This window comes from Gymnodraco acuticeps, unplaced genomic scaffold (assembly GCF_902827175.1).
Source record: "Gymnodraco acuticeps unplaced genomic scaffold, fGymAcu1.1, whole genome shotgun sequence".
NCBI lineage: Eukaryota > Metazoa > Chordata > Actinopteri > Perciformes > Bathydraconidae > Gymnodraco > Gymnodraco acuticeps.
In genome coordinates, this window is record NW_022992081.1 from 578,000 (window position 1) to 596,368 (window position 18,369).

An 18,369-nucleotide genomic window follows, 5' to 3' on the forward strand; every position below is an offset into this window, starting at 1 on the left:
ACTCCACCACTCTCACTCATTACCCTCTCTCCCCTCTCTGCTCTCCCCTGTGCGCCTCCTTCGCTTTCAGCCCATTCCCCTGGAAAGATACGGAAATTGTACATTCAGACGTTCACACACACTCACACTATCTCACATTTACAGACGCACGGAGTTGACAAGTGCAGCCTTTACAGTCACACGCCACACAATTTCTTCAGGTTCTCAAAAAAAAAAGACTTGTACAAGCCAAGGTGTACACAAATAAAAACGAACACCCACACAAACTCACACAGTCATGTTCGAGCCCTTTATCCTTTCTTGGTCATCTGTTTACGGAGTGTGTTGCCCATTTGAGGGAGAATGTAATTGAAACTGAGGCTAATCTGATGATGGCACGGAGAGCAACGGAGCCCCCTCGGCCCTGCATCACCTCTAGTCAGTTTGCACCTTGTAGTCCTTGCTACTTCATTTCATGCCTCAGGGTTCAATACGGCGCTGCCCACTCATACATGCCACATTGATTGTTAATCCGACATTTGATATGCACCGCGCTCACTCAGTTCTGATTTCTTGTTTGTGTCCTCCCTCCTCCTCGTTTCTCTCTTCCCACCACTAAAATTGCTTTTCTTCTCTTCCTCCAGGATGGATATTACTCCCACCGGCCGAAGGAGAAAAATAGAGTGGACAGCAACAACGAGAACTCTGTACCCAAAGACTTTGAAAACATAGACAATAGTAACTTTGGAGCGCGCTCGCAGCCCCACCGGCAGTCTGTGGGGGCCACCAGCAGCAAACAGCAGCGGGAGCATCTGCAGGAAAAAGCGCATGCCCAGCAGCAGGCCTGGCGGGACACCTCCCCGAGCCGAAACTCCAACGAGGTTCTACCTGTAGGCCACCAGACGCTGGCGCTGGGAAACAATGCCTCCCACCATGGAGGTGTCGGGGGAGTGTCACGGCAACACTACCGTGCCTCACAGGCCCAGCAGGCCGAGTCACAACACAGACATCAGTATCCGCACAGGAGGCAGGCAACGGCCGCGCCGCTGGAGGTGACCTATGATGAGCCGCCCAAGTGTGAGATCAGCGGGAAGGAAGCCATTTCAGCTCTATCCAGAGCCAAGAGCAAGGAGTGCCGGCAACAGATCGCAGAGGTGTACTGCAGACACAAGGAAGGGCAATTAATGCCCGAGAAGGTCACTCGGTACTGCCCTCTCGAGGGTGAGTCCTTCATTTGAATTAGTTTGATTGATTATTTGATTTAATTTAATACAAATCGTTATAGTTTATGTGGTTTGGGCAGTCACTTTGTATTTTTCACACAAATCGTATGACAAAATGGGTCGATATCTATCGAGATTCCTAACACCTGAGGGCACCTGATTTTTGAGTTCCAAGTGGTTGTGTTATGTGAACGCGTTTAGCGTGTAAAATCGGATACAACGTAAAGTATCTTGCTATGACATTTCATAATGTATAAATAACCAAAGTTGCCTGGAATGAAAAAAGAAAATGGGGATTGGTATGGTTTGGATCATTACCATACAAGTACCAAACCATTACCCTCCCAAGTACTCAGAATATAAATAGAGTTTATTCAATTTGATACTTTTTCGCCCTCTATTTCATGATCTTTGTTTGAACAATGCATTCAGTCGTGTAAAATGCCACCACAGAAATATGTGATATCACCATTTCCAAAACTGAGCTTTACTTTTAACCAGTGAAAAATACAAAAGTAACCACTTTGGCAGAAAAGTTTCGGGTTATGTAAGACCCTATTGCTTATAGTGTAAGAATCTGGTAGAAAATGGCTTGTTAGTAGAAGTACAAGACCCTGGATTTTTTACATTTGATATTTTCCAACCGATTTTGGCAGGTGCCTTTACCAATATACAGACATGTTTTTAATGTTTTTTTCCAACACATTTTATAGAATATAAATTCTCTACAGTTCATCTCCAATATTGGATTTGAAAACCTTTCCACAGCTTATATCAAAATGGTGATATCATTGAGCATAGTTTTTATACGTTTCAGTTTCTTTTTCATAGCTCTAGTTTAACGTCTTACAAACAAAATGTTGGTTCAGTTGACAACATTTTCTTATTTAGCTCAGTGGACGAAGAAACACTTAACACTGGGTTAGAGTTTCTGTTCAAGGCATTTCTTCTGAAACCCATTATGTACAGTATGTATGCACTCATAATATTTTTAAGATGTATGAGGATAGATACATCTTCCAGTTGGGACACAGGAACCACCTGTAACAGCTTCCTACTGTTGTGCTCCTCAAACATTTGGTCATCTCAAATCAATCATTTTTTCCTTGAGTTGATGATTCAGGCAGACTCACTAAAATAGAAGTGAAAGAGGAAAATCTCCTGGAAATGAATGCTGACAGGTTATCAATGTCCGCTCTTCATAAAGTTTGACATTGCATTGTGCTCTCATTATTTGCTCCTACTCTCTGCAGTAGTAAATCATTTTCAAAGAAAACATCTAATTCTTGTCAAAGGCAGGAAATGCCTTTTTTGCCAAAATATAATTAGTGGAGTAAATTGTTGGATAAAATGGGGATGCTGCTTTTCTCTCAAGTTGGTTTCCAATTTTTGTTGGGTTGGCCACAGTACAGAGATGATCTTCTTTTTTTCAAGCTGGCACACACAAACACACACACATTGGCTTTCTTTTCTCTATGAAATGATGGACATCTGCAGTCCGGTTGTGGATCTGTAAACAGAATCTGCTGCGGCTGCCACCGTCGGTGGGCGGCTCGCATCAGCAACCATGTTGAAGTTAACAGAACACACACGCACGTACATTTACACACATGGGAGTGGACTGAAGGCTGCACGGACAGCAGGGAAGGAGGAGAAAGCTATTATACATCCTGCCTGTTCTACTTCCTCCCTCTCCCCTGTTTTTAGAGCTCGATGAGGCACCGTGACTTACCAACTTTTGTACATTTCCCATCCCAAGAGCAGTAGTATCGTTTCTGTGCCCAAACTACTGTCATCTCACACAGCAACGCATCATCCCACTCACACTGACAGTTTGATCAGAGGAGACAAAGAAATTGAAAAAGGTTTTTCCCTGATGGCGGGCTGCAAAAACACGACAGCTAAATTAAATCACTTTCTTTCCTACTCTCGGCCTGCCTGCCTGCCTGCCAATGTGTTATCTCTCTCTCTCTTCCCCTCCTCTGTTCCCCATGCCAATTCAAGTCCTAACCTTGTTAGCAGAAAATTGTTCAATTTGGTTTGATCGGTATGCCGTCCTTGAGGCCTCGGCTAGATTAGCAATTGTGATAGCTCGGGTATTAGCGTCATTTAATACAGCAGGAACATGTTTCATCTATTTGCCTCCCATATGCTAACTTGGCTAATAGTAATGTGACTGCGCTGCTCCCGCAGGAGTGCTGGCTGGCAGTGACCTTTCAGCAATAGCTTCAACCTAATGGCCAACGAATTTGTGTAAGGAATTTGTGACACACCTAAAGACAAACCATACTGTGAAGTTTACATCAGCCTTATGAGCTTTATAGCTTCTTTCACTGTTTCTCAGTGTCTTTGATTATTTGTATCCGCTGCTCTCAAAGCATCATTTCACACCACAACTGTCAGCTGTGCGCAGCTTGATGCTCAGTTAGTAAGCATTTAGCTGACAAAGAGCCACATATTTCGCTTGGCAGGTTGTTGTCGTCCAGCATCTTGTTGAGTGAAGCTGTTAACTGGAGATAGGAATGTTTACACATGGAAACTGCCTGTCAAAAGACTGTATCCCGCAGGATACCGAAACCATTTAAAGGTTATCATGTAGCTGGTTAGCTAGTTTGCCCTGTTTTTGCTGGATGTGTAAATAGGCAACTTTTTGCTAACGTTCTTAATTTCAACTCAAGAGGGGATAATATTTCAGTGTTCCTCCAAGTGGCCTTTATTTCAGCTTTACATATATAACGTACTTTATTGAATTTCCCCACTGCGGATCAATAAAAGTGTAACATATCTTTAAAGAAAAGGAAATTAAGTGTTTTATTGTATTCTTAAAAATCAAACCCATGGATATGATTTATGTTTGCAGAGCTGGCTCTGCTGATGTTTCGATGTAGCAGACGCCATCCCCGAGACATTTCCAAATGCAATTTGGAACAAGCCCTTTGGGATAAAGCTCAGCTCTTGTTCTATGAGCAGTTAAGATGGAGGGTTGGTAAGAGCCCGAAGTTACACAAGATGATGGAGGAAGAGAGCGGGGTGATAGCAGATGAGGTAGAGGCAGTTTAAAAGATTGATGGCGATGGGAAGCATGATGAAGAGTGATGAGTTCAAGAAGAGGGCTTCTGAGTTTTTTTTCCTTTTCGGAAAAAGGCCCGCAGTGCCTTCAGGTGCAGAAAAATACTACACGTCAAGCTCTTCTGCAGATAAACACACATGCTCGACAAAACTGACAGTAAAATGTAAGTTATCTCTCTCACACACACACACACACACACACACACACACACACACACACACACACACACACACACACACAAACACATAGCAGTGCTCATTAGTTCAGCTAGCTAGCATAGCACACACTCTCAAAGTGCTTTGTGAAACGACTGGCCAATTATCCGTGTGCAAAGCAAACCAGTGAACCTTCTTAGCTGGCCACCAATTACCGCTCAATCTGATACGGCTCACAGCAGATTTCCCCCAAGAGCTGTCACACACACATAGACCTACACACACACACACAGAGAGAGATGAGACGAGCGAGAGAGATGAGACGAAGATCAGAGAGAGAGATTCTGATGAGAGATGCAATGCAGAGAGACTCGTCGGACGAAGATGAGAGAGATGACGAGAGAGAGAGAGAGAGAGAGCGAGAGAGAGAGAGAGAGAGAGAGGAGAGAGAGAGAGAGAGAGAGAGAGAGAGAGAGAGAGAGAGAGAGAGAGAGAGAGAGAGAGAATAGCGGGTAATAGCGGGTAATAAGTATGAGTGACTAACAGGAGCCACAGCCAATTGGAGCCCAGGGAGCCTGTCATTAACCCAACCTTGTGGTCAACCTTTAAACAAAGCCATGTTGGACACCTGCCCTTACATTTGAATGAATGAGATTAGTTAAACAGTGGGGAAGAAGCCTTTTAGCCGGTCGCTGTCGACTAATAAAGAGCCGACGTGTGACACTCGCCTTTAACATTTTGAGTAATTACAGGAGCCTCAGGGCCAGACTGGGAGAGGAGCCGGGAGGGGTAATTTGTTTCAATGTGCGCTCAGAACTCCCTTACTGTAGCTTCGTCTATTTCTTCAGCACTGCAGGCTCTTGGGAACTGAAGTCCCAAATTATAGTAATTAATATACTTAAGGCACGTTCTGTAAACAAACATGTCTCATAAGCTGCATGCCCACATTTGCTGTAATAACTGAGGTTAAAAACAAACAATATGTGTAATGTAATGTTGTGGGACTTGATCATGCAGAACTGCCTCGATACACTTTTTCTTCTCAAGTTTTGAAGAGCAATTGTTTGTCTTAGTGCACCCCAGAGGAATCGTTTATAGGATTCCTGTCTGAATGAGGATAGTAGTTACAGTGTGTAAGGGTCTGGTTGAAATTGTCATGGTTCAAGTTCAATCACAAAAACCGATAAGAGATTTTGTGCTCATGCTTTTTCCACAGTAGGGCTGAAATAGCTGTCGGACTTTCTTTTACTAAGTTTGTTTATTATATCTTGGTTGTCAACTTACTTGTGTTCCTTGTGCATGACATCTGATGTATTCTAAAGGATAGTTTGGTTTCTTTAAAGTGGATTTGTATGATGTAGTTATCTATAGTCAGTTAACCACCTGACTGTTGGCCTACCTTACAAGCTCGTAGAAGCATACAGGAACACCAGCATGGAAATCAATATCAGATTTTAGGTACACTATTCTTTCCGATGGGGCACTGAGGCAGTTAAAACTATCTATGGTCTCTTTAAATCTACCAGATTCCATTCACAAAGAAATATTTTACCTTGCGGTTGGTCTACCACTGCTTCAATTAGTTAGTTTTACAAACCAAACAATCAAGGCAGCATAGAAAAGCAACCCTCTTGTTTGCAAAAAGCAAATGTCTTTATTTTTCAATAGAGTCTCGTTGCCTTGGTAAAGCAAAGGTAAAAGATTCAGTTTGATAGGAAGGTAAAGCAGCAAAGATATTTGAAATATAGTTTACGTTCAAACTGATTTTGATCTGTTTGTAGGTCAAACCGTTGCTAAAGTGAAACCGTTGCTACAGCCCCAGATCCAAACTATCCCTTTTAAAAGAAGCACAAGTTATAAAACCACAGCCTGCTCAGTAAGTGTTTCTCAAACCATAATGGCTATATAATAGTCCTATATTATATCTTCAAAAGAGCATACATTTAGAAATATAGGCATTTCCCCAGTTCCGACTGTGGCAGGAAAGACAATGTAAAATATCGACTTTATGTTCACTTGTTACATAGCAGTTAAGTAATATGAATATGCTAATCATACCACTCTGCTACTTACCGTGTTGCTGAGCAACCTTGTTTTGAAGCTATTTCCCTTGTTGTTTATTGAAAGAATGACATTTTATTACTATATTCCTTATCCCTCAGAGATATTTATAGGTGCTCCCCCATTATACAGTAACATATGGCGCTGTTTGTGCAGCCTCTCATAGATAATCATGTAAATTACAGATTTGATTTGGCAATCAAACATGCAAACAACCCCTGGTTATATTACTGATGCAATGCTGTGTGAATATGTCGTTAATACAAGATGTATGTTCCCTGGTGTTGTTACATAAATGTTGTCTTATCTTACCTTACAGGTAAAGCCAATACTAATGTCCAGTGGGATGAAGACTCTGTGGAGATCTTTCCTATAAAACCAGTCAGAATAGCGTTTGTCCTGGTGGTCCACGGACGATCCTCCCGCCAGTTTCAACGCCTCTTCAAAGCCATCTTCCACAGCTCGCACTACTACTACATACACGTGGATCAGGTGAGCACAGAGAGAGGACAAACATGATGTACCTGCAAATCAATCATTTCATCAATGGAAGTTTGAATAGACTTTTAAACTCGGGGGTCTGTAAAAATTGCTTCATGTAAGAATTGATGTTCTAAGACTCTTAATCGTTTCCCAACTTACAAAAATCAAAATAACTTGTAAATTGCTTCTGATGGACAGTAACCCTACACATCTAGTCAAAGTTGTGTCACATTGTGTGATTGGTTAAAACATTGCACTAAATACAATTTTTACAGCGATAATTTGAGACATCCCACCAAATATCACTATGAAAATAAATGCAACAGTCAGCATTTCTTTTTTCATTTCAACTGTAGTTTATGCATGTTAAATATGAATAAATGTGAGCTTTTTTGTGTTAGCATTACTGCAATTAATTTATGGTATTTATATATAAAAACTTTTTTCTTATACTCTGCTTTCATGGCATCATTTTCCATACCGCATTTACTAACAATAAGAGTAGATCATAAAATGAACTCCCTTATGTACTGAACTAAGAACACATTGGTATTCGATACAGGAGGTACTGAAAGATTCACTCCTAATTACAATGTTCTTTGTTTGTCAATAACATCACTCTCTTGCTATCAGACATTATATTAATTAGAGTGTTTTGTTCCAGCGCTCCAACTATCTGCATAGGCAGATTCAAGCCATGGCTGCCCATTATCCCAATGTGAGGGTGACACCTTGGCGCATGGCCACCATCTGGGGGGGGGGCCAGTCTGCTGACCATGTACCTCCGCAGCATGGCCGACCTGCTGGCCATGAGGGACTGGAGCTGGGACTTCTTCATCAACCTCAGTGCTGCCGACTACCCCATCAGGTAACAGAGAGGTTTTTTACTGCAATTGGAGTTTAGTACATGGTTGTAGAGGAGACCTGACTGAGGTTATTTATATATATTAGATTAGATTTTTTTATTCCAGATTTGAGATATAAAAAAAAATGTATCACAGCAACATGTAAATTGTCCATTACACATGAGTTAGACATTTAATAAAATAAGATAAAAGAGAATAGAAAAAAGATAAACAAACATAAACAGTAAAAATATACATATCAACAGTAGAACGAATATATAAATAGATTGTCTTAGGAATACACAATATAAAATATGCAGAATAAGTAAGAATACTCTATAATAGACCAATTAACAAAAAGTTATATACATAGGATACTATATACATTACAAAAGTGTGCAGAGTAGTTTTTTTTTTTATTAAGGTTACAATTGAGATGCAATGAGGTAGTGTGAGTACAATATGTGCAAATGTTTCTGTTAAAGGTGGAGTCAAGAAAAGAAAAAGGAAACTGTGAGTTCTCTGCTAGCCTGACAGGAGAATTGTCCTGTTAGGAAATGAACTTAGGTGTAAGCAGTGTACAGTTATATCTGTGACAAAGGCACAACAATAGCAGAGCACTTTCAGCCAATATGCTAGCAGTAATTCAATACACACTGGTATGGGTTCCTGCGGTTAACTGTGAGCTTTAAATAAAGAGTCACTCCACACCAAACAGATCAATGAAGTAGAACCTCTGCTTCTCTCAAACACTATGCGTTCACACCTTCTCTTCGAATACCTGCTCCTTTGCTCACACTCCATTGAAAGGGTTACATGTTGAACTAATTAGAATTGAATTGCACAGGGTCAATACCTATCGACGCTCCAGGCCTGTTGTGTACTGTACGTACGGTACTAAAGTCATCTCCACACCACTCCAAAACATCCCCTTAAAGAGGCTGTAAAAGGTCATTAAAGCCACTAAGTGTACGTGAACTGGACATGAAGTCATGGAAATGGCCTATTGGACGAGACATCTTGTGACTTTTTTTTTTTTTTTTGCGAGTTTATAGTCCTTTGGGGAGTTCAGGGTCTGCTGGGTTTTTGATGTAGCTCTGCAGCAGCCAATTAAAATCCTCCTATTAAGGGGAGAGTTATCTCTTCTGCGCAGCCAGATGTCCACCAGTTGAGTTTAGACAGGCTGTAATGGCCGCTGGGCAGAAAGAAGCTGGATCTGATGTCTCCACAGCTGGAGCGAGGATGCAGGGGCAAATGTGGATTTTATTCAAAGATGGGTTCAGTCTTGTTATGTACGGATGTTTTCCCATATACCGATGAAGTTCAGCATCTGTCTGTGTACACGCCTGTCCGTGCGCCTGTCAGCGCATGATTAAAGGTATTTGCGAGTGCATGCACCGAGACACTGTTTTCTTCCCGTCTTTTGCATCCTCATTTGCATGAGGGTGATGTTGTTGTGAAAAAGGCTGACAGTGAAGGTTTTAAGCCCCATCTGTTGGGAAACGGAACGATTGATAGAGGGAAAGACGGAGCCGAGAGACAGAAATGACAGGGAGAGGCGAGGAAGCGAGAATAAGCAGTTATAGGAAAGGGGAACAAGAGGAAACCGCCTGTTTTAGATCCATGCCATTTAGAAATATGTAAATGCAAATCTTGTATCTTTGCTTAACAAGTGCATTCGAAACCACAGCTAGATTTGACTGTCTATTTACTCATTTGAACTGTGGTCCTTTTAAGTGGCAGGCCTGGGTTCAGACCTCTGCTCGAGGGGGCTTCCTTCTCAAGTCTCCTCAAGCAAGAAATCCAAACCCACTCAGCTGTTTTGTCGCTGATAATCCTCTCTGATTTTCTTTGGAGACATTCCCCCTCGAGAATAAACACAGCATTACATTGTCATTATGAACTTACTATAGCACAATACAGCACGGAGGAAGAAGACCGTGTTGGAATAAGCAGATGCCTCAATCACACCTCAAGGTGCTGTGTCCAAAGTTGACATTACACCAAGTTCTCTCCATGACTCCAATGTCATTTATTAAGCTGAAAATATATCCTGAATGTGCATCAGTCTTTCCTTAAAGGGTTAGAGTTTGGGTTAAGTGTTCCCTACAGTTTTATATTGCCATTAGAAATACATCTCAAGCAGGAAAGTCGTTCTATTATCTATGATCTTTTCTCCAGTCTCCATCAACAGAAACTGTAATTTTCCCTTGCAGACCTCGGGAGCCGCTGGTCTAACGCTTCTACCATCGATTTGTTTATTAGTGTTATTGTTTGACTTTGGTGAATCAGAACCAACACTTGAAAACACGGAAGTCACGCAATAACCCAAACTAACTAACCGATCAAGGTAGCGGTAGACCAGCATGGAGGTAAGAACACAATATTAGTCAATGGAGTCTGCTGGCATGGAAAGGTCTGTATAAAAGAATGGCAAAGCCGGGAAAATATTGGTCTCTTTTGTAAATAAAGCTTACACCTAAACAGCTACTGATTTATTTTTAGTTGGCCAAAATTAGGTTTTGTTGCTGCCTTTTCCACAAGTATAAAGCTTTACTACTGTACTGCTACTCCCTTCTGACTCCAAACTAGCCGTCATTGACTGTAGGTAATACACTGACTTTGAAACACCACAAAGTAAGACCTATGAGAACTCTCTTAGGAGCAGTTTAAGTATTTGTGGTCACATACTTTTCTTATTTGACCAAACAGTAGGCACTAAAGGTGTGGGGGGGGTGGCACGCTGCCCTGACTGCTGCTGTTGTTATCAGTGGGACTGGAGACATGGATTATTTCCCCTCTAATTCCCTGATAATGTCTGTCCTGCCGCATGGATGGCTCTCAAAAGGCAAACCCAGAGCCCCTCACACCAGCACAGGGGCTGAGTCTGTGGGGAGATATGCCGTGTGTGTGTGTGTGTGTTTCTGTCCAGAGAGGCCAGAGGATGAGTTACACGCTTGCTTTGTCAGGGTGCAACCCTCTTTCCCAGCTTTAATCTACACAGTCTCCTTCCTTTACCTCTTTATTCTCTTAAAAGCCCCTTTCATAGACTTCAGAGCGGCTTTTAAGAAGTCTGAGCTTTGAGCTTTTGAGACAATGACTGGTTGCAGGCGTCGTATCGTCTAATCTCTGTCACTTTGTCATCTCTGTCTCGGGGAAAAAGTTGTATCTCATATTTTGGCTTTGTTCCATAAGTGATAGGTGACATTCCCTGCTGTGAAAAAAGCCTGTATTAGAACTATGTCAAAAAAATAAGAAGTAGTAAAAACAAGAAGTATATTTAAATTAGGTTGCAGAACTTTTTGCAGGTTGGACAAACATAATAAATAAATAAATCAACACTGCTCTGTTAGTGCATTCATAACCTGTGGTCCACTGGTATTCCCCTCTAGACTGGTATATTGAAAGTCTTTTTTATATAAATGCATATCATTGATTTACCAGTTAGACCATGATAGGGAAATAGTGGCACAATCTTGAAGTGTACCTTGCAGTGCTATTGAAAATGTGCACATTTCATAGCTACCAGGCGGAGTTGAAGCTCACAGCAGAGTGTGTGTTACAGTAATATGTGCGTGTGAACACTGCTGTGAGACAGGGCAGCCACAGGGCTGACAGTAAGCAAACTAGACCCAGTGGACGGGGTGACCACTCAGGTGGCAAATCTGGAGCTTGACATGAATTCCCCTCGCTCTGTGTGTGTGTGTGTGTGTGTGTGTGTGTGTGTGTGTGTGTGTGTGTGTGTGTGTGTGTGTGTGTGTGTGTGTGTGTGTGTGTGTGTGTGTGTGTGTGTGTGTGTGTGTGTGTGTGTGTGTGTGTGTGTGTGTGTGTGTGTGTGTGTGTGTGTGTGTGTGTGTGTGTGTGTGTGTGTGTGTGTGTGTGTGTGTGTGTGTGTGTGTGTGGATTCGTGCCTGTGGATTCGTGCCTACAAGCAGTTGTGTGCCTCTGTGCCTGTACATTGTCTGTGTGGGAAGTAGAGACAGAGAAGCCTGCATGTGTCTGTGCGGCACATCATCAGTTGGGCTTTATGGCTCAGGACCTCCTAAAATAAGCCCCCCAGGCTGTGAAATTGCTCCTTGAAGAGAAAATGACATTAATATGCGCTTGTCCCTCCCCCCAATGATCCTCAAGCTTTTTACCAGAGCCTCGCTGCTATTTTAGCGAGGCAAGCCAAGCCATCATGAAAAGCTCCACCACAGAAGAAATGTTAGCGCCATTGACTGTGGCGTAGCCCGCGGAGCCAAGCTTTTAGCCTGTCTGGCCCGTGTGAGACCGCGGGGACGGCTCTATAATGGAAGAGCAGCATGGAGTCATTTATCAAAATCATGGATAGCACAATCTTTTGTATAATCCTAAATAGTTTTAACGGTGTGAAGGGACTGAGGGTCTGATGCTGGGCAGCCGATGTCTGTGATTGTGACTCAAAAACGTGTTTTGCTTATTCACACACTGTTTGAACTTCACTGTGATGAGTTTGTTTGACCTGCTGAAGGTCTTGAATCTGAGTTTGATGACATCACTTCTAGATTGGAGAGAGTCATGGTCCAGTATGCAACTTGTGCAAAGTCTGATGTGGAAAATGGAACATCGTGACATATATGTAGTGAATTTTGGAAAAATATAATATTTTCATTGAGGGAGATAAAATAAACTTTACATTGCCAGACCCTAATGGCAAATGCCATTTATCATGTTCTTTCCATTACATTACATTACATTACATTGCATTTAGCTGACGCTTTTATCCAAAGCGACTTACAATAAGTACATTCGACCAGGAAGACACAACCTTGAAGAAAACAGAATCATATAAGTACATCAGGTTTCATAGAGCCAAACATTTCAAGTGCTACTCAACTGGCTTTAGATAAGCCAGTCCGTTATTAGTATATAAGTGCTTTGTTAATAATTCTATCGCTCGAAGTGGAGTCGAAAGAGATGAGTTTTCAGTCTGCGCCGGAAGATGTGCAAGCTATCTGCCGTCCTGATGTCAATGGGGAGCTCATTCCACCATCTTGGAGCCAGGATAACAAACCCACGTGTTTTTGCCGATGGGAACTTGGGTCCCCCTCGCAGCGAGGGTGCAGCGAGTCGTTTGGCTGATGCAGAGCGTAGTGCACGCGCTGGGGTGTACGGTTTAACCATGTCCTGGATGTACGAAGGGCCAGATCCATTCGCAGCATGGTAAGCAAGTACCAGTGTCTTGAAGTGGATTCTAGCAGTTACCGGAAGCCAGTGAAGGGAGCGGAGGAGCGGCGTGGTGTGGGAGAATTTAGGAAGGTTGAAGACCAGACGAGCCGCTGCATTCTGGGGCGGAGTGTTATCCACAGGCGCAGACTAGACAGGATTGGATAGACCTTAAATATAAGAGCAATGTAACATGTGGCTAAGTGATGAAAACATTTAAACAATATGAGTTATTTCACAGTTTTTAAGGAACTTTAGTTTAAAGCCACCAGTAAACAGATGGATTCATTTGCATAATTTTCTTCTTAAAACCTGCTTCTGTACTGTTCTGCAAAATGAAGGTTCCAGTTTGGTCTCCCCATATGTTTTCCAGTCAACAGTAAGTCCTTGTTCTTCCATTTCAGGACCAACAACCAGCTGGTGGCCTTCCTGTCCAAATACAGAGACATGAACTTCATCAAGTCCCACGGCAGGGACAACGCCAGGTGAGAAGCACATTTTTTAAACTTCATTTTAACACCCTAACCTTCCTCTTCACTCAGCGGCTCGCTGGCCTGTCTGGTTCCCTCACACACAGCAGCACCTAAGCACCACGCCGTACTCCTGCCACATGGCGTGGTCACTGAATCATAATACAATTAGCTCCCATCTGTGGCTTCATTAATTAACCTTCTTGGTGGCGTGAGCTAGCGAGGTCATTGCCAGAGCGGCTTCTTCCTGCTGCCACCCTCTAATTCCTGCATCTTCACAACACTGCGACAAACCAGTCATCGCTAAACACCGTGGGCAAAAAGAAACACCCGAAAAACACTTGAAAATCCAAAGATATATTTATTTTCAGCATGGTTGCATGAGTCAGCGTGACTCAGCAGTACCTTTTTCTATTTGCAGTCAACAGTATGTGAGTGCTGTTATGTTCCTGATTTAGTTTGGTTTAAACAACAATAATGATCTCAGTAATCCACCTCTATGTGCATATGCGATTTTAGTTGCACCATAATGTAATTTGCACTATTTTATTTACACTATTTTATATATTCTTTCTTTTATGTAAGTATATTGAAAACTAAAAACCCATCTGTTGTTCTTATATCTTGTCCAAACCCAACTCAAAAACTCAATTGAAATACTTAAAGGGGTAAAAACTAATGCACCAGCACTGACAGTGGTTTGGTTTATTTTAAGCTAATGTACCTCTGAAGAAAAACATGTTTTATTGAACTGATTGTTATCGTTTTGGATAAAAGCTTGAGCTAAATGAAATGTGATATTGTATGTTGCATGTTCGGAGTTAGCCTGGGGCCTAAAATAAGATTTCCATTGCCAACAGCTACACAGAAGCTTTTGTGCCGAAGACAATTATTTATTCTACTAATAACTAATTCATCCAAACAAGAAAAAAGTATAATTCATACACACAAAGATAAACAAAATTAGTAGAAGCGGGAGGGCTGAAGCATAGCTTATGGGAAGTAGCCCTCCCGTGAATCATCCTAATATAACATTGGCATTATTGCGTCAAAAACGTATAGAAATTAAGGAGTACAAAGAAATAAAGAACGACTAGGGAAAACATAAATTGAAGTTAGGGAAAAAATAAATAAATGCATTTGAAAACTACATATAGGGTCATTTTCTGCACAAGTCAATAGCAGTTGACTATCTTTTTTGAAAAGGAAAATACTATATATAAAAATATATATATGTACACATGTACTTGGCAAATAAATAATAATAATATGTGCAGATAATGATATATGCATATAAACATTGTGGACACTTATTTTCAAGTGACTTTTTTTTACATTCATATGTTCACACAACATATACATAAGCACCATATGTTCAGGTGTAACAAGTACACAAATGCACTCATATACACCAATACAAATATTACAAGGCAATTTCCAGGGCTGAAATAATAATTCAACCGCATAACGATGAAAATAAATAAAAAGTAATGTAAACAATATTAAATAAATAAACAAACTGAGAAGTTAATATTTCCAAAAAAAAATATTGATTCTGGGAATACCCAATATTTGTTAGCTGGAGTAATCTGCAAATATACATTTTTTTAATTTAGTTTTGAATTGTTGATGACAAGTGATACTTGAAAGGTCTGGGTGAAGTCCATTCCACGTTCTAACTCCGATTATGGATAAGCTGTGTGATTTGATGGTTGTTCTACAGGGCTTGCTACAGGATGCCTAGTTGGGTATTTCCTGACTGTGGTTTGGAACTGCTTTTGAATGTTATTAGGCATTTTGTTATGGAAAATGTTGTACATAATCAGTACTGTTTTAAGCTTTACTATGTCAACACATTTGAATAGATTGAGTTTTTTAAATATGGGAGTTGTATGTTCATATTTACCAACACCACAGAATGAGTGCATTTCTAAAATGTCTTTCACGTATGTTTGTTTAAGCCACAAGGTCGACACATCAGTGTTAGTCAGCGTTCAGGTAACAGAGGGATCAGTCTGACCCGGCTGACCAGAATTTGACTCCCTCCATCAACACTCGATCCGTCAGTAGGAGTAACACCATCCATTATGCATACAGGGTGTCACTCGGTCTGTTGCTGATAAAAGTGCAAATGACACATTTCTCCTGTCGTCTCAGGTCAAGGATAGGACAAAGATTCTGCTAAAGTAAAGTCATTTTGGGATGTAATGTTTAAATACCAACATAATATCGATAAGGGTTTAACCCCTGAACCCTAACCCTGAAACTCTTTTTGCTCCTGTCACATTTTACTAATTTCCATGTATAGTCCTGCTCCTCTATGGATACAACACAATAAGGGCTGGACGAAGGAGAAAAAATGTGTTTTGTGCAGGACAACGCAGTAATCAAAGAGAACAAACTAAACTTGAATTTCTTTCATAATTTATTTAGTGTCTTGCCAATATTGGAAGAAATGGGGGGCTCCACATGCTGTATAGAGTAAACAATTTACATGTTTACAACCACTCTAGCCCTTCACTCTGTGCTTTGTGTCAACAGTCTGTAGTTCAGTCAAAGTTTTGCTGCGTTTTTCTCACGTCGCTGTCGGCCTATGTTGAGTGATTAATGGCTCTTTGCAAAATGTTATATTTTCTACAGGAACTGGTTAGTGCAAACGATTAAGTCTTGGTCAACTTTGAAATGAGACTTGTAGGATAAAAATGTATTTACATGTATTATTATAACTTAGCATAGATATGGTAATTAGTTTGTTGATGGAAGCCTTGAGTGTGTGTTCAAATACAATCAGAAAGTAAAAAATATATTCCAATCCATTTTATTTATATAGCACATTTAAAAACAACAGAGTTGAACAAAGTGCTGTACATCAACAACTGTATAAAAACATAGCAAAAATACATAAAAACAGACAGGATATGAAACAAATACGAGACAATGAAACCAGATCAGAAGCCACCGACTGAAAAAACTCTCCTATATGACGTAAAAACAATACAAAACACTAGTAAGTAAATAAATAAATAAAAACCACATTTTACAGCACAAGTGTATATTGTAATATTGGACTTTTCTTTACAGTTTTTCTTTAAAAAAAAGATGCATTTCAAATTGCTTTTGGGTTTAAAATATCAGCATGACAAATCTGTAATCTCTCTTTGTAGAGTTGTGTCTACCTGCACATACTTTACAGTATTCTCTTTTTTAGCTCACCTTGTTTTTTAACCAATTTTTCCCCTGATATTATTACAAGCATTCCTTTTTTCCCACTGGAAGAGAACAATGTTCACTGAAGTCCACAAAGGCCTCTTGTGACAGGCACAGATCCGCTTTTCACTGGAAAGTAAAAATAGAATTGGCAAAAAATAAAAAATAGCTTCTGATTATACACAAATGTCCCTCTAAATATAAAACAAGAACTAAAGAGTGCTTCTTTTTATGCAAATGGTGTTTTGAAAGTCTAATTTTCACCTGCTTGCTTGTTTGTTTCTCTTACTGAAAAATAAAAGCTCTCATTGTTTAGTTTATTTAATTATATTCAGCGGTGTAACCATATGTTTGCGTGTGCTCGCCAGGTTTATCCGTAAGCAGGGTCTGGACCGTCTGTTCTTCGAATGCGACACCCACATGTGGAGGCTGGGCGACCGTAAAATCGCAGAAGGCATCTCTGTGGATGGAGGGTCCGACTGGTTCCTCCTCAACCGCATGTTTGTGGAATATGTCATCAACTCCAAGGACGACCTGGTCACCAGCATGAAGCGCTTCTACGCCTATACTCTGCTGCCGGCCGAGGTAACACACATCTACACTCACCACTTTTACACACACACCACTTTTACACATCCAAGTGTTTCTTAAAGTGGACCTATCATGCAAAATGCACTTTTGTACGTCTTTTATACATGAATATGTGTCCCCGGTGTTCCAGGGAACTCACCAAGTGTCATAAAACACAACCCTCTCTCTTTTCCTCCGTACCCAAGTCTTTTAAAAACGTGGCTACAACAAGCGGATACAGATTCCATCCGACCCGACGTCAGCCTGGAATACTGGGCGGTGGCGCTCCGCCTACATGGCCAACTCTCCACCTATCAGGGGAATGTGGGGTTGAGCCACGGCCGGCCATTGCCGCTCGAAAGCGCTGGTGACGCTGTAGTACATATGCCAGGCCTGTAAGTGGCGCTGTAGTCTGCCACAGAAGCAGCGAAGAAGACTTCCCTTGCATGGTTGCCATGGTTACCCTTCTGTTTATTCTCCGCTGTGGCTCTTTTTCTCCCTCCCCGAGGCAATCGTTTGCTCCTGCTGCTGTTATTCAATTCAATCCCTCCCTCGCTGTAATTCTCTCCGGTTAGTCCACCAGCAGATGACAAACACCCACCTCTCCGCCTCTTCCAAGGAACGAGGGAACTGTGCTGCAGAGTTTCAGTTAGATTTTTTTTCGCCGGTCAACATAACATGTCCGTTAAAGTTTAAATCTTCCGGACAAAATTAGAAAAGTGCCGGTCAAAGGTCTTCTTTGTTATTTATTGAGCTTTAAAACAAATGAATAATGACTCTATATAAATCATATAAGAATAAAACACGGAGGACGGAGATCTCTTTTCCTCCCCCTCTTCTGAGGGCCCAGCAGCCGATCTCCCTCTCCTGCAGGGGGGCGTGGTCAGATGCAGCTCACAGAATCAGCCCCCTGCAAAAACAGGGCTGGAAAAGAGCAAATTGAGCGAAATGAGGCATGGCTAAAATGCATGATCTGTTTGGTATTTTGAAAAAAAAACTTCACAGACATGTTTTATATAGGTATGGCCCTACAATATATGTTTCAAATATAGCATGATAGGTCCACTTTAACCTTCAACTGACAGGCTTTGCTCTTCCCCTTTGTATAGAAACAGAATA

At 41.2% G+C, this 18,369-nt stretch overlaps 1 protein-coding gene across 1 annotated transcript in view; it reads left to right on the forward strand.

Annotated features, from left to right (window-relative positions):
* Positions 1-18,369, forward strand: part of LOC117537260 (xylosyltransferase 1-like) — a 103,553-nt gene that overhangs the window by 51,499 nt on the left and 33,685 nt on the right. Inside the window, 6 exon segments of the mRNA XM_034202428.1 lie at positions 624-1,200; positions 6,808-6,980; positions 7,636-7,725; positions 7,727-7,839; positions 13,408-13,488; positions 17,049-17,265. Of these exon segments, the coding sequence (XP_034058319.1) occupies positions 624-1,200; positions 6,808-6,980; positions 7,636-7,725; positions 7,727-7,839; positions 13,408-13,488; positions 17,049-17,265 (1,251 nt within the window).